We start from the raw sequence: 13603 nt of genomic DNA, 5'->3' as shown, positions 1-13603 counted from the left end.
ATCGTGCCTCTAACAGAGTTCCAAGGTGCCAGATGGACGATGCAAAACTGATGATGACTGCATGGAGGGGGAGCCTGTAACAGCAGGTCATGGTGAGGGATGTAAAAATCTGATTGTTTGTTTGGATTTATCCTCGCTTTTTCCATTCTCTGATTTATGATCTGTATAATGAAACAATACAAAATATTGTCCTGATACCGCCACTCTTTAATATTACACATTTCATTATGTCTCTCTGTGTCTTTTCATTTTTTAAGTTCTTGTTCAGCTCCACCACACAGCCTGCCAACTCTTTGCTCTCTCTCTCTCTGTTAGGAATCAAGACTGGCTTGTGTTTAAACAGCACCGGGACCTGCGAGATTCATGCCTGGTGTCCCGTTGAATACAACAAGAGACCCGCGTGAGCATTCATCATCCCTCACAGAACTTTGGAAATTTGCCATTTTGAGCTGCTGCTGCATTAACACTGGCTCTGATCCCTCACACAGACCCAGATATTTCACAGGTTCTATTTATTACTGGCACAGGCTGTTGCCTCCCTTTTCTTTTTTCACACAGCTGCCTGTCTCTTTCATTTCCAGAGAGCCCTTACTGAGCGATGCAGAAAACTTCACCATCTACATCAAGAATTTCATCAGGTTCCCCAAGTTTGAGTTCTCCAAGTAAGTAGCTATAAGTGGCTGCTGATTGCTGGTGTGCCTATGTCTTCCAGGGATTGGGGCATAGAGTGACCTGGGGGGATATGCACGCTCCAGTGGCTGCTTTAAATAGCTTTAGGGTGCAGAGAGCCTTCTATTTATACCATTCTGTGCATTGCACTCAGTGAGACAGTGAAACAGTCATCTGAGACGTCCTTGACAGCAAGCCTTGCCCTGGACAGGTGTCTGATCAGAATGGGCTAGCCCATTGAGCTACCCTCTCCGCTGTTCCCTGCACGAGTCCTGCAATAATGCACAGAGATGCCCCAGCTATAGCTAATTCATCTGTCAAGATCTTACTATAATTACGGATACATCTCTTATGTTCCCCTACTAATCTTGGCATGCCTGTGATTAATGAGGTAATGCTTTCGCCTGAATGGAACTTACTTCAAATGGCCGGCAACACTACACATCTTACAGTGTCCTGTATCCAGTTACGTTTTTTTCTTTTGCTTGCAGCTAGAGGGTGTAAGCTTTGGTTTGACTGACTTACGCATGCTGCATGCGCCACTTTTGTAGTGTACACTGAAGAAAGCTTAGTCAGATTAGTTGGAGTCCAGACAGTGAAACTCTGAAGTGCACAGTGGTACAGATGCAGAGGCATATGTGCGTATCTGAGGACCAAAGTTAAGGCAAAGTTAAAATGGTATGAGATCACATTAAAAATCTTCTCCCCTTTAAAAAAAAAAAAAATTGTTATAAAGATTTATAATCATATAAAAAAAGGAAGATAAATCTTAGATTCTTCCATATTTCTAGCCAAACTGTGGCACTGAATTTGTTAACATCTTTGTGCAAAAAGTAACATTTTTTGAGTTGTTTCCTTCCCCTGAAGCAGAATAGAACAGGTTGATTTGGAGAACACATATTACATCATAACTGAGCAAAAGTGTCACTAGTCAGCCTGTTATTCTTAGCAACAAAGAGCTTTGACTGGGTCATTGTGAGTGTGAAGGTTCCCACAGGGCAGAGCTCTAAAATGCTGGAAAATGGATGCAGAGTGTCCAAAAGCAGCCATAGAAGATCAATACATCCATCTTTATTCACTGCAGGAAAAAAACAAAACAAAAACAGATAAATCAAAAGACATCAATAAAGACCAAGTGAGCAAAAGTCAGCAAAAGTTATATTAAAAAATGTACATAATGGAAAAAAGTCCTATTTATTGAGAGGACCACCTAGTGCTATGGAAGTAACAGACTACTGGGCACAAGAAAACCATCAGGAGGAAGAAAATAAATGAATCTAACCATAACTGGCTTAAAAAATCCAGGTCCTGGCAGTCCTAGTAGTTTATGCGAGTAATAAAGTAGCTTCTTTGTGGGCAAGTGACACTAAAAATACACCTACGTGCTTCGGCTTACACCTTCTTCTGGATGTGAAGTCTAGAGTTGTTTTCTACCCTGGACAAGTATGTCTATAATAAAGGACCTTCACGCTCAGCCAGTAGCCCCTTCCTGTTCAGAAACATGGCCTCTGTTTTGCATCTGAAGGATTCACAGTGCTGCAGGATAATAGGCCAAGCCCAACATTTTATGGTGTAAAGAAGACCAAGGGTTGGGTCTTAGTAAAGCAAAAGGAAGAAATACCAAAGACTAATATATATTCTAAAAATCATATTTTCAGAGATTCAAGTTTTCAGTCAAATTGTCAATATTGTCCTAAGTATGACAACCGGTGGTCAGACTCTGATGTTGCACTTTCAAGTCATCCATCCATCCCATTTTTCTTAAATGCTTATCCATCTAGCTGCCAATGTCAGCTAAGATGCAGGGTACACCCTGAACAGGCAGCCAGTCCATCACGGGGCAAAAAAGAGAGCACACATTCTCACATCCACGCCTGCGGCCACTCAGAATGACCACATAACACAACATGCATGCCTTTGGTCTGTGAGAAGAAACCCCAAACAGGCACATGGAAAACATACAAACTTTAGACAGAAAGAGCACAGCTGGTTCAGGCATGGAACCAGCTGTGCCTTATCTGCTGTCATCAGCAAAACCCTGATAACTCTAACTTCCATCTTTTCACTTAAGTCATTTCATTGAGTGAAAACACAAGTTTCTGATATCATTAACTCCACATCTGCTGTCTATTACTTCTAGAGCCAATGTTCTTGAAACTTCTGATGAAAGCTACCTAAAGAGATGTTTCTATGAAAAAGAGAATCATCCTTACTGCCCCATCTTTCGCCTCAGAGATCTTGTCAGCAGTGCTGGACATGACTTCCAGGAAATGGCTGTTAAGGTACAAAGTGAAACAACAACACTCAAAGAGAGCAAATTCCCCTGAAGGGCAAGACCTATGCTAAAACTTTAATGTTTCATGATCATGTCAGCATTGTTAACATGGAAATCTACTGGAGTATATTAGTGTAGCATATTGATCATTTTGTGTCGTTTTGAAGTCGTCAAGCGTTGTATTGAAAAAAGAGCTAAAAAAAAAAAAAGTTCTTATGTTAAGCTTTCCAGCATCATGGTGACGTCATAGGATGTTGTATTGAGAAAATAAAAAGTGCGTCGTACAGCTCTTTGCATGCCCTTTCATATGATATAATAGTCAATATGGTTTAATTTTTTTTGGTCAAGGTCAGCTTTAACCTTGGGTGCTAACATTAAAGGCCAATGTTAATGGCCAATTTCAGGTACTCATGTCCCCCAGGGTGTAGCATATTGTTGTGAAGTTTGAAGATTTTTTAAACTGATTTTTACATTTGGTGTGACCTTGACTTTAACCAGATTTTGACCAAAATTGAATCAGCTTGAGTTGTTATTGATATCTAACCTCAAACTAAATTTGAGAATGAATGAATGAATTTGAAATTGAAATTTGACAAACTCTGGATGCAAAACAGCAAACAAACACACAGACAGACAAACAATTAAGACTATGTGCGGGAGTGATTTTGGTTCCTCACTTCCTCACAGTTGTTTGCTAACAAACTATAATAGAAATCTGGTCTCAGTAGCTCGCCATCACTTGTTTAGATTTCTTGAGCAGATCTTCTAACATTATAAAATGTTAGAAGAGGACAAAGTACAGTGAAGATTCTGCAATACACAGTTTATCTCTCTGTGGACACACAAACTCAAATCAGTTGATTGAGTTATAGGGAGATGGTCTGCTTGCACAAAAAAGCTGATTTCTTTAATGATTTGTAAGAAAATCTGCAAATATCCCACAAACACTTGAATCTCTCTGCAATGCAAATACAGTAAAGCTGTGTATTAAAAGCCAGCCTCTGGTAGACTACTAACAGCAGGGTCATTTATGAACTGGTTAGATTCACATACATGTCGTTATGTGTCGTTGTCGTGAAGCTTTTTGACACATCTTGTGGTCTTCATCTGTATATGTATATGTATATGTATATGTATATGTTATATAATCAGCTGGAAGAAAATGGATGATGGACATGTGGAGTTTTCAGTAGTATTTAATCCTTTTCAGTTTCTGTTTAGAGTTATGAAAAACTGAGTTTCTGGAACTGCGTTTGGCTGGTCCCAAATTAAATCTGTGTTGCCCGTTACAAGCAACTTCAGTTTGAGGCTCTGAGGGAGAAAGATCGGGGCACCTCAACTGAATTACATCCCAAATGAACACAGTTGTTCAAAATAAGCATTTTCTTGCCAAAGCCTCATGTAACTTGATTTTATCTGCGTATGTCTTCTCTGGTTGTGGTATGTTATGTTTAAAAAGTTTTACTTTTTGTAAAGCACTCTGTACGGTATGGTTTGTGGTGTATCCGCTGATGTGCTATTAATATTTACCCTTTGTGTCCATCAGGGCGGCTCTGTTGGCATTCTCATTGAGTGGAACTGTGACCTGGATAAAGATTATTCTCTGTGTAATCCACAGTACAGCTTCACCCGTTTGGACATTAATTTGAACAACTCAATCACATCGGGATACAACTTCAGGTATGGTACCCACTACCTTCACTCTGCTCACTGTTTCCAACATGTTTTCAGCCTTTACATCTTATGTCAACTATTTTTTCTACAGATATGCCAGATACTATAAGGATCAAAATGGGGAAACCTATCGCACGCTGTATAAAGTGTATGGGATTCGCTTTGATATAATGATCAATGGTCAGGTACTGTGGAGATAGTAGCAGTTTAGTTTTTTTCTAAAGCACATCATTCTGGTGGGAGATTAACAGTGAGTTTCTGGTTATTGTTTTACAGGCCGGGAAATTCAATATTGTCCCCACAGTAATTGCCATTGGCTCAGGTGTTGCTCTCCTCGGTGCAGTGAGTAATTTATTAGAATATTCTGCTGACGCATGTGTGGATGATTGCTGTGCAATTACCACGGTGCTAAGTTCAAAACTGTCATATTACAGGACAGTGGATGATGTGGAATCCCCACCAAGAAAAGTAATATTCTCTCCTGTTCCAGTTCATTTGTTTATTTTTCTCTTTTAGGGAGCCTTTGCCTGTGATATGATATTATTGTACATGATGAACACGAGCTCCTTCTACAGAGAGAGGAAATTTGAAATCATCAACTTCAAGTAGGACTTCATATGTTACCAAAAACTTTGCCATTTTCTAAATCTTGCTCCTCACTTTCGCACACCTCTCTAATGCTGTGTGCAACAGAAAAGAGAGGACCAAAGTTAAAGATGAGAAAACGGGCCATCGGGAAAAGAGGTCCAGAAGACCAGGGACAGAGAAAGGGGCTACAAATTCCATCAAAAATCCAGGAGAAACTGAGCCCACTGCAGGATCTTCTGCGGAGAGCCAGCCACCTACAGAGAAAAGGGGTCCCACAATTCCACGTAACACGGGACAGCGATACTCTGCTCCACCCCAAGGCACCGAGACGAAGCATCATATCACTTTCATGGCTCACAATTAGGTCTGCAGGCAGAGCAAGATCACCTGTTTGTTTTCCTGCATGAGGCGGAACCCAAAGGTGGGACTGACGTCCACGTCTTACCTGCCGGCACAACTGCTAGCACGGTCACTAGCATGAGTGATGCCCTGACTGAAGATGTGTTGATCCAGGGGAATGTAAATGTTGTGCACAGTGCATGAGGTCAGGACGTCAAAGAAAGTAGCAGGGTCAGGATTCAAAACAGATTCATTACCACTCAACTGGCAAGTAGCAGTGACAGTAATTACAATATATAGTAATAAAAGTAGGCATGAAAGTTTTTAAAAACTACACTTAGAAGCAATTCATAAGAAAATGTGTGGTCTTAATTGTGTTTTTACAGCTCAACACATGTATTGTGTTGTTAAAATGCACAAACACTGTTGCTGCTTTCTGCTGTATGTTCAGTTAGCTGTACTGATCATGGCTTTGATATGAAGCTTTTACACAGTATTCACTGGCGACACTGAAGAATACAGCCTGACATGCTCTACGAGTCCAAGTGGACATATTCTCTGTGTAATGAATGGAAACTGAAATGCAGAGTCTCCCTTTATTGTTTGCTGTTCCTGTTTTTATTTATTGAATGTTCTTTGTCATTGGAAACACATTTTTGTCATCACAATTTTATTATTATTAGTGACACTCCCCAGTGAAGAAAAAGTGATCCAAAAAAACTTCTAGAGAGATCTTTAATCCAGTCAGTAATTACATCTGCTGTTTTCTGACTTGGTTTAACTTGTGAGGATTTGATCTGTAAACCTACATTATAACTATAGCTCTCTAAGTACAGGTTAGAGTTCATTCTCTGTTAAATATGGAGGAAAGAAAAGGACAGTTAATTCTCTTAACTCATCGTTTAACATATAAACAGTTCACAATGGAAGCCTTCCACTAACAGCCTATCTACAACAGCAGGCAGACAAACCTAAAGAATTACAGAGCATTAGACAAATATTTCTGAGTTATTTCGAGTAGATGTTCTAGTATACGTGCACCATCCCGTACAAGAAAGTCCAGAACAGGACATATGTGAAGAGGCCTCCGACGAGGCCTCCAGTAAAGAGCAGCCGCCGTGATTTGAAGAATTTGTTCCACCGCCGTCCGGCCTTGAGAATAAGCAGCAGTGAGAGGAGAAAGGATGATAGGAAATAAAAGATGAAGCCGTACAGTCCCGTCAGGCCAAGGATACCGGCTGTTGCTCCCGAGAGCGCAGACACAGAGGTGCGGCAGTAATCCAGCACTGCCGCGTTGCCTCTCACTGCCACTTCACTGATGAACTGTGGTCCCTCGCGCTTGGCCCCAACTCCAGCCATCTTGGCTCTGGTCGGCTACCACAGAAGGTGCTGCTGTAACATCAAAGATTAAGGCAACAATGTTAGAGCAACAGTACCTACTATGATTTTATGTACCTCGCACAATGAGGTTTTTAATTCATAAATAATCAAAATCGAAATAACATGATGAATAGTAGGACTAATGATTTCAAATCCTAAACATCCTGACTCGGGATGCTTTATAGAATTAACACCAAATAGAAACAAAACAAAAATAGCTCATTTAAAACAGAGACCGATCGGTTTCACTTTAAAAATCTATTGACAGACAATTTTCACCAGGAATAATTTAAGGGCCATCTTACTGCTGGTAATGAAGGTTATTATATTAAAAAAGAAAGATAAAAATAAAAACTACCGATCATCATGACACTGAATCAACATAAAACTACAAATCTGGACACATTAAAGCTCTTCACTCTGCGTGACAAAGAAAGCAAGTCGGGTTCGCTTAGCTATTGCCAAACTTCAAGGTGATTCAAAGCCTCGTTTTGACATAAAAAGGTAAAATTATACGACACAGACATCAGTTTTCAAACTACACAAAGCAGAGTCAGACTATTGGGGGCTAAACTGCACGTCAGCTGAACTATTTTAACATTTCTACCAGTGCTAATTCTAGCAGTGCTAGCTCTCCCAGCTGCCCACTGACGGTGACAGGCTCTCACCGGAGATTAATGTAGGGACTTCCTGTCGACTCCTCACGACGCGGTCACAAAAACATAACATGCAAGATTTACTTAGCAAACCTGAATCTAAAGCAGTTACAGGAAAAGTCAGCTGCTGTCACCAAAAGAAAAAGTGCATTCATTCTCGTTCGGATGACACTCCTATACGAAAGTCAGCCATGCTCCTGCGCAGTGCATTGTGGGAAGGCGGTAGTCAGCCTCAGGAGCCGATTTGGTGCATTCCTTGACAGTCAAACAGTAGGAAATTGATCTACCTTGAATAACGTTTAAGCAGGGAAGCTACCTTTGAATTTGTATCGAAGGAGACACTATGTTACATCAAAATGTAAATTCGTTATTTCACATTTTTGGCTAAAACAGCAGTTTTATAACAGCAAATTTCATCTAAGTAGCAAAGAAGCTCTAAACTCCTTTAATCACATGAATGCAGCAGTGAGGACTTTGGCATTTCGGTATGAAAAAAGCTCAAGGTACATATCGTAAACATCAGTCATGTCTAACTTTATCCTGGGTTTGGACGTGGGTACCTCTTCAGTAAAAGCCGTTTTATTAGACAGAGGATGTAGAGCTATAGCTGCCAGTCAGTCTTTACCGACTGTTTCTGATTTAGCCGACGATAGCGGGATAAAGGTGAGTGCGTTCACTTGTCCCGCAATTTTAACTACAGCTCAGTAATCTAAACACCTCTGTGTGATTGTGTGTAACGCAGGCGAAAGAGCAGGACACGGGTCGGATCATAGACACTCTGGACCGGTGCATTGGCCTCCTGCCCAGAGACAAACTGCAGCATGTGTGCTGCATCGGGCTGACCGGACAGATGCACGGAGTTTTATTCTGGAAACCAAAAAGCGGTAAAGTTATTCTGCGCGCGGGCTGTGGCATTTCATCGTCAGTGTGGTAACTTGTGTAACAACGGCTCTATGATTGGGGATTGTTTCTGATTTTCTTTTCACGGGAAATGAGAAAAATGTGATCAAAAACAAAATCAGGTGTCAAAGGAAAGATTAGACATGATTTTCAGGCTCACGTGCAGCCCTGTGCCAAATACAGATGACACTGCGCAAGAGCCAAAAGAGTCTTTGTTTGGCAAAGTGACGAAACAAGTACTTCGGCTCTTTACTCAAGTAAAAGTCATAATACCAATTAAGAAATGAGTCAAACGATTTTGCACTACATTCAGGAGCTATTTCAGAATTAGAGACATTACTTTGACAGTGCTTTGACTTTTATAATACCACATAACACAGGTTCTGTTTTTTTCATTGTCTACCTCTTTCCTGGGACCCAGATGTGGTAGGGTCGAAGAGTGAAGGTAGAACATGGATAGATTTTAAGATCTACAAATTAATAAGTAACTAAAACATTATCATGAATGTAATGAAGTGCAGTCCTCACTTACATCTCACCATTGATCCTATCTATGCCCTGATCCAATGGCATGAAGCAATGTGTGATTAACAGTGCTCCAGTCTAATGGTAAATTGTGAGTGGGGAGTAGTTGATCATGTTTTAGGACCTTTACCACCCGATGTCCCTTCTCTGAACACAACCATCAGGGATTCAGGAAACATACTGTGTGTATCAGTGTAATCTTAATTCTTGTATCTTGGATACATTCATTTAGGTGGAGGATGGAAACATTTGTGTAACGATGGATGAATTATACCAGGATCATCACAGATTAGGTACTGAAGTGATGCAAATCTTAGATAGATTGGAGAGAATTTTTCTTAGGGTGTTTACAGCCACACATTTGGACACTTATACAGCTTACACTAGGACACACTGGAAACATGTATACCTCCTGCAAAGCTTTCTTGACTTACTATGTAATCACCATTTAAAAGTCCTATAGTTTTCTGACTATCGCGCTGTTTATCAATAGAATATTTTCATTTATTTTCACTAAGTAATTATTTTCTCACTTGTCAATCTGATCTCTTCCCAAGATATTTTAATCTTTCCACACTGCCAAACACTCTGGAACCCCTTTTTTTTTAAGCATCTGTGTATTCAGTATCATGGTTCGTAAGGGTGATTGCTTACATTTCAGATGTGGTGCTTAAAAGTGCTTGAAAGTGTAACTGTATTTCATTCACCACAAATAACTATCTAATTGATTTATTTATTTATTTTTATCAGATAGAGAAATAAAATGAGTCGCAAAATGTAAAAGCAAAATTTCTCTGCCTGGGCTGCCTTGCACCTCTGTGGCTGTCTGTTTCAATATGTGACCCGCCTCTCCCCCTAACTGTCGGGATGAGCACGCTAACATACCTGCAGTTATAAAGTTCTAAAACAAAAACAAAAAACATACCTGCAGTTGCTGTTTTAATGAGTGTTTGATGGAAAACGACAATGGCGGAGTTTGCGCTCTCCAGTCGCATGATAGGTGAGTCCTAGTGAATAATTTTCCAGTACGTTACACATGCTAATTTTTAAAATTATGATTATTATTTTGCTAGCTATCAAACTCGCTGGAGAAATGATTGAAATGCAATGAGTGTGATGCAATACGGCAGCGCTATTATACAGTTAGTTATGGCATAAAGATTTATGGAATATGCTGTGAACTTAGCTAACATTACTTAGCATTAGCAGTAAAATATGTTCTTTTACTCATGTGAAAGCTTTAAACTAGGGCTGGCGATATGGGCTAAAAGTCATATCGTGGTATAATTTGAAGCATGTGTGGTAACGATATATATCGCAATATATTCTTTTCTTCTGTATAACGTATTTTCCACACTATAAGGCACACTTAAAATCCTTTAATTTTCTCAAAAATCGAGAGTGTGCCTTATATATGAATTCTGGATTGTCAGAGCATTACGCGGAGTAATCTGTGTCCAAAACCTCATCCCCTTCAGGTCCCAAAGTCAAACCAACACTAGGAGTTAAAAACGGTCTAAATTCTTTCATCTTTAATAAAATCATCAGCGTTGCTGCTTTATCAGGTGTAACAATTAAGTTTAACATCCATGCATCCATAAAAACTGAATTTATTAAATTTAACGGAGTTAGAAGTTAACAGGAAGTTAGCTCGCTAGTTTCCACCTAAACATGACATACCATATTCTGACTGAGAGATTTTTGAAACTAATTAAAACGTACAGCTCTGCTACCACTTTCAACATAAATGAAGACAGAAAACTAAACAGCAGTGGTGTTTGCAGGGTTACTGAAGTTGGACTACCTGGTATATAATGTTGTGCTATGTGATTGCTAGCGACACAGCTATGTTAGCATAACATTAGCACAGTGAAGCTGGAGGATGAACAATATGGGAATAGAACAGCTGCGAGAGAATTCAACATTAATGAATCAATGTTACGGAAGTGGAGGAAGCGCAGTTTTTGGCTTTCCCCATATTTCAAAAATGTTTCATCTCTTTGCTGTGACTGTCGGCATAATTTGCAGATGATAATGGTTGTAGCAGCTGCGATGCTTTCGACCAAAACAGGTGCAGCTTGATGACATCATCAACATGCGCTATCGTGATATTCAAAATCTCTATCGTTGGCCAAATTTATATCGTTTCTATCGTATATCGTTTATATCGCCCACCCCTACTTTAAACATTTAGCCAGTTACATAACTAGCCAACTTAAGGCTTTCTGATTAACCCTCTAGGGTTGACGGACTGAGTGTTAGTTTCAATTCTAAATAAAACAGTGGTGTTTACAGCGGGAAGAAACCGTAAAAACGGCGTTTTCTATGGACAGCGGTAGCAAACACTCTCTGCTTGGGAGTGAAAAAAAAGAAAGTGGAAAAATGTGCCATGTCGACCAATCAAAAATTATGTGGCATTTGGTTGTTTAGGAAGAGGGCGAAGTTTTAGGAGTGACACCAGCGAGAGTGAGCGAGTGAGTTTTGATACATGATAGATTTGTGACGTTTACTGTGTTTGGACTCAAGTTAGTGTGTTGTCTTGTGTAGTTAATGTGTAGTGTAGTCGTTGTTTTGTTTTGTGTGTCACTTCTACTAGTGAATGTCACAGTTGCTGCAAAAAAAGCCACCAAAGGCAGATGTAAACGCTGTCTCCACATGGAAAACAGGAGTGACACACCTTCTGTCATACCTGCAGGATTTATCCCTGTGCTGTTCTCCTCTGTCTTATAGTGGACACAAACTATTTTTGGAGTTGCATATATAATTTGTGTGTCTTCTTATTTGATGCAGAACACCTCATTGTTCTCTAAATAGTTTTAAATGGTTATATAAAAAACGTCTGAGCCTTGGCTGCATTTTTAGATAAATAGTACCATATAACTTTATTGTTTGCAAAACTTGTGCATATTTTCAAAAAATGTACAATTTCTATTTGCATTTCAAGTTATGAAAATGATTCGTAAAACATGTTTGTGTTTTTTACAGTCAAAAATACAACTTTTTTCTACTCATATTTTAAATTTTGTCTGAATTTAGATCAGTTGTGCTTATACAGTATGTCAAAATGTGAAAATAACAGAATTGGCAAGATAAACAGTTTTTAAAGGTGAAATATAGAGGACAAATCAAAAGTAGTCAAAAAACAACCAGTTATACCCTGAACCCCAGAGGGTTAAAGGCTAAAAGCAAAGTTGTCACCAAGTACTTTTTATATTTGTGTGTATTGTTGCAGCTTTTTTAAGTATTAACTTGGTGCCTTTGGGTGAAATAATGGTAATATGAGGGACCGATCCATATGGTCACAAAGAATAGCGACAGATACGTGTAGAGTATCTGTATAGAGTGGTATCTAAAATAAGCATGCAGTTTAGTTTGACTAATGTTTAAGTGGATCCAGAGGCTTTAGAACAATTGACTGATAATAGGACAGGGCAAAGGACAGAGTCTTTCAAGAACACAGCAGTCAACATAACAACTCAAACAAGGGTTGTATTAAAGTTGTAAGCACTCAGTTGACTGTCTTTTGCACCTCCCAGGTTGCGTCTGGTCCAATAGTGATTCCTTAACAGCCAAAGACACCAGTCAGCTGATCACCTGGCAAGATGGACGTTGCAGCAATGACTTCCTCACCTCTCTTCCCAGACCAGACTCTCATCTCAGCGTCGCCACGGGGTTTGGCTGTGCAACAATCTTCTGGTACATGAAACACAAGTAAGCTCACATCTTTAAAAATAAATACATTATAAATAAATACATTTTGCAATTGTGATACAAAAGCTGAAGCTGTGTGGTTTTGCCGCAGACCCAAATTCCTTGAGGACTTTACGGTTGCAGGTACTATCCAGGACTATGTGGTGTCCATGCTGTGCGGTTTGGACAGGTGTGTGATGACACCTCAGAATGCAGCCAGCTGGGGCTTCTTCAACACGTCATCCAATCAGTGGAACGAAAACATGTTTGTATAGTGTTGAACGTCCTTCCTTTTTACAACACTTTACTAGATGCACCTACTGCATGAAAACTGTTGTGCATGTTTGGTTTGCAGCCTCATTTACCTAACACTTTTTGCATCAGTGCAAGCATACATAACAAGCACTGTATGTGTGTGTGTGTCCTCTAGTCTGAAGGGTGCTGGCTTCCCTTTGCACCTGCTTCCTAAGTGCGTGCCATCTGGTAGCTTGGCAGGAAAGACCTGCTCTCAGTGGCACGGCATCCCTGCTGGCACGCCAGTAGGGGCCGCGCTAGGAGACTTCCAGTGCTCCGTCTACTCCTGCATGAGCGAACGGACAGATGCAGGTGAAACAGGATATCCATTTATCTCTCTTAATGAACTAAATGCACAATGTTCTCACAGTTGATTGTGGATCTGCATTTATAAGTTAATTCAGATTCGGATAACTTTAATAATCCCAAAAGGGGAATTTGTTTACAGCTTAGCTGAATCACAAACCACACTATTGCCTATTGTAGCCAACATTTACATGGAGGAAGTCGAATGTAAGGCTCTTGGCTCTTTTAAAGGGAGAGTACCCAGCCACTGGTACAGATATGTAGACGACACCTGGGTCAAAATCAAAACACAAGAAGTGGAATCCTT

The 13603-nt window shown here is 40.0% G+C and overlaps 3 protein-coding genes across 3 annotated transcripts in view; 2 read left to right on the top strand and 1 right to left on the bottom strand.

Annotated features, from left to right (window-relative positions):
* The window catches only part of p2rx5 (purinergic receptor P2X, ligand-gated ion channel, 5), a 7357-nt gene extending 1213 nt beyond the window's left edge, over positions 1–6144 (top strand). The window contains exons 4-12 of the mRNA XM_005737819.1: positions 17–92; positions 316–400; positions 582–662; positions 2810–2951; positions 4491–4624; positions 4710–4803; positions 4895–4960; positions 5135–5223; positions 5312–6144. Coding sequence (XP_005737876.1) covers positions 17–92; positions 316–400; positions 582–662; positions 2810–2951; positions 4491–4624; positions 4710–4803; positions 4895–4960; positions 5135–5223; positions 5312–5570 — 1026 coding nt within the window. The 3' untranslated portion in view covers positions 5571–6144. The remainder of the gene's footprint in view (positions 1–16; positions 93–315; positions 401–581; positions 663–2809; positions 2952–4490; positions 4625–4709; positions 4804–4894; positions 4961–5134; positions 5224–5311) is intronic.
* Positions 6128–7825, bottom strand: emc6 (ER membrane protein complex subunit 6). Its single transcript, XM_005737821.1, has 2 exons — positions 7594–7825; positions 6128–6937 (listed from the first exon to the last, which is right to left on the bottom strand). Exon 2 carries the CDS (start codon positions 6902–6904, stop codon positions 6572–6574), a length of 333 nt encoding a protein of 110 aa, XP_005737878.1. The 5' UTR covers positions 6905–6937; positions 7594–7825; the 3' UTR covers positions 6128–6571.
* A 224-nt stretch (positions 7826–8049) lies between these two features.
* Positions 8050–13603, top strand: part of shpk (sedoheptulokinase) — a 12109-nt gene continuing 6555 nt past the window's right edge. Inside the window, exons 1-5 of the mRNA XM_005737818.2 lie at positions 8050–8244; positions 8324–8465; positions 12543–12717; positions 12809–12961; positions 13127–13302. Coding sequence (XP_005737875.1) covers positions 8107–8244; positions 8324–8465; positions 12543–12717; positions 12809–12961; positions 13127–13302 — 784 coding nt within the window. The 5' untranslated portion in view covers positions 8050–8106. The remainder of the gene's footprint in view (positions 8245–8323; positions 8466–12542; positions 12718–12808; positions 12962–13126; positions 13303–13603) is intronic.

Source organism: Pundamilia nyererei, unplaced genomic scaffold (genome assembly GCF_000239375.1).
Source record: "Pundamilia nyererei isolate P.nyererei 1_Seehausen unplaced genomic scaffold, PunNye1.0 scaffold00080, whole genome shotgun sequence".
Taxonomy (NCBI): Eukaryota; Metazoa; Chordata; class Actinopteri; order Cichliformes; family Cichlidae; genus Pundamilia; species Pundamilia nyererei.
The sequence above is the reverse complement of the archived record's forward strand: the minus strand, read 5'-3'. Positions and strand labels throughout refer to the sequence as shown.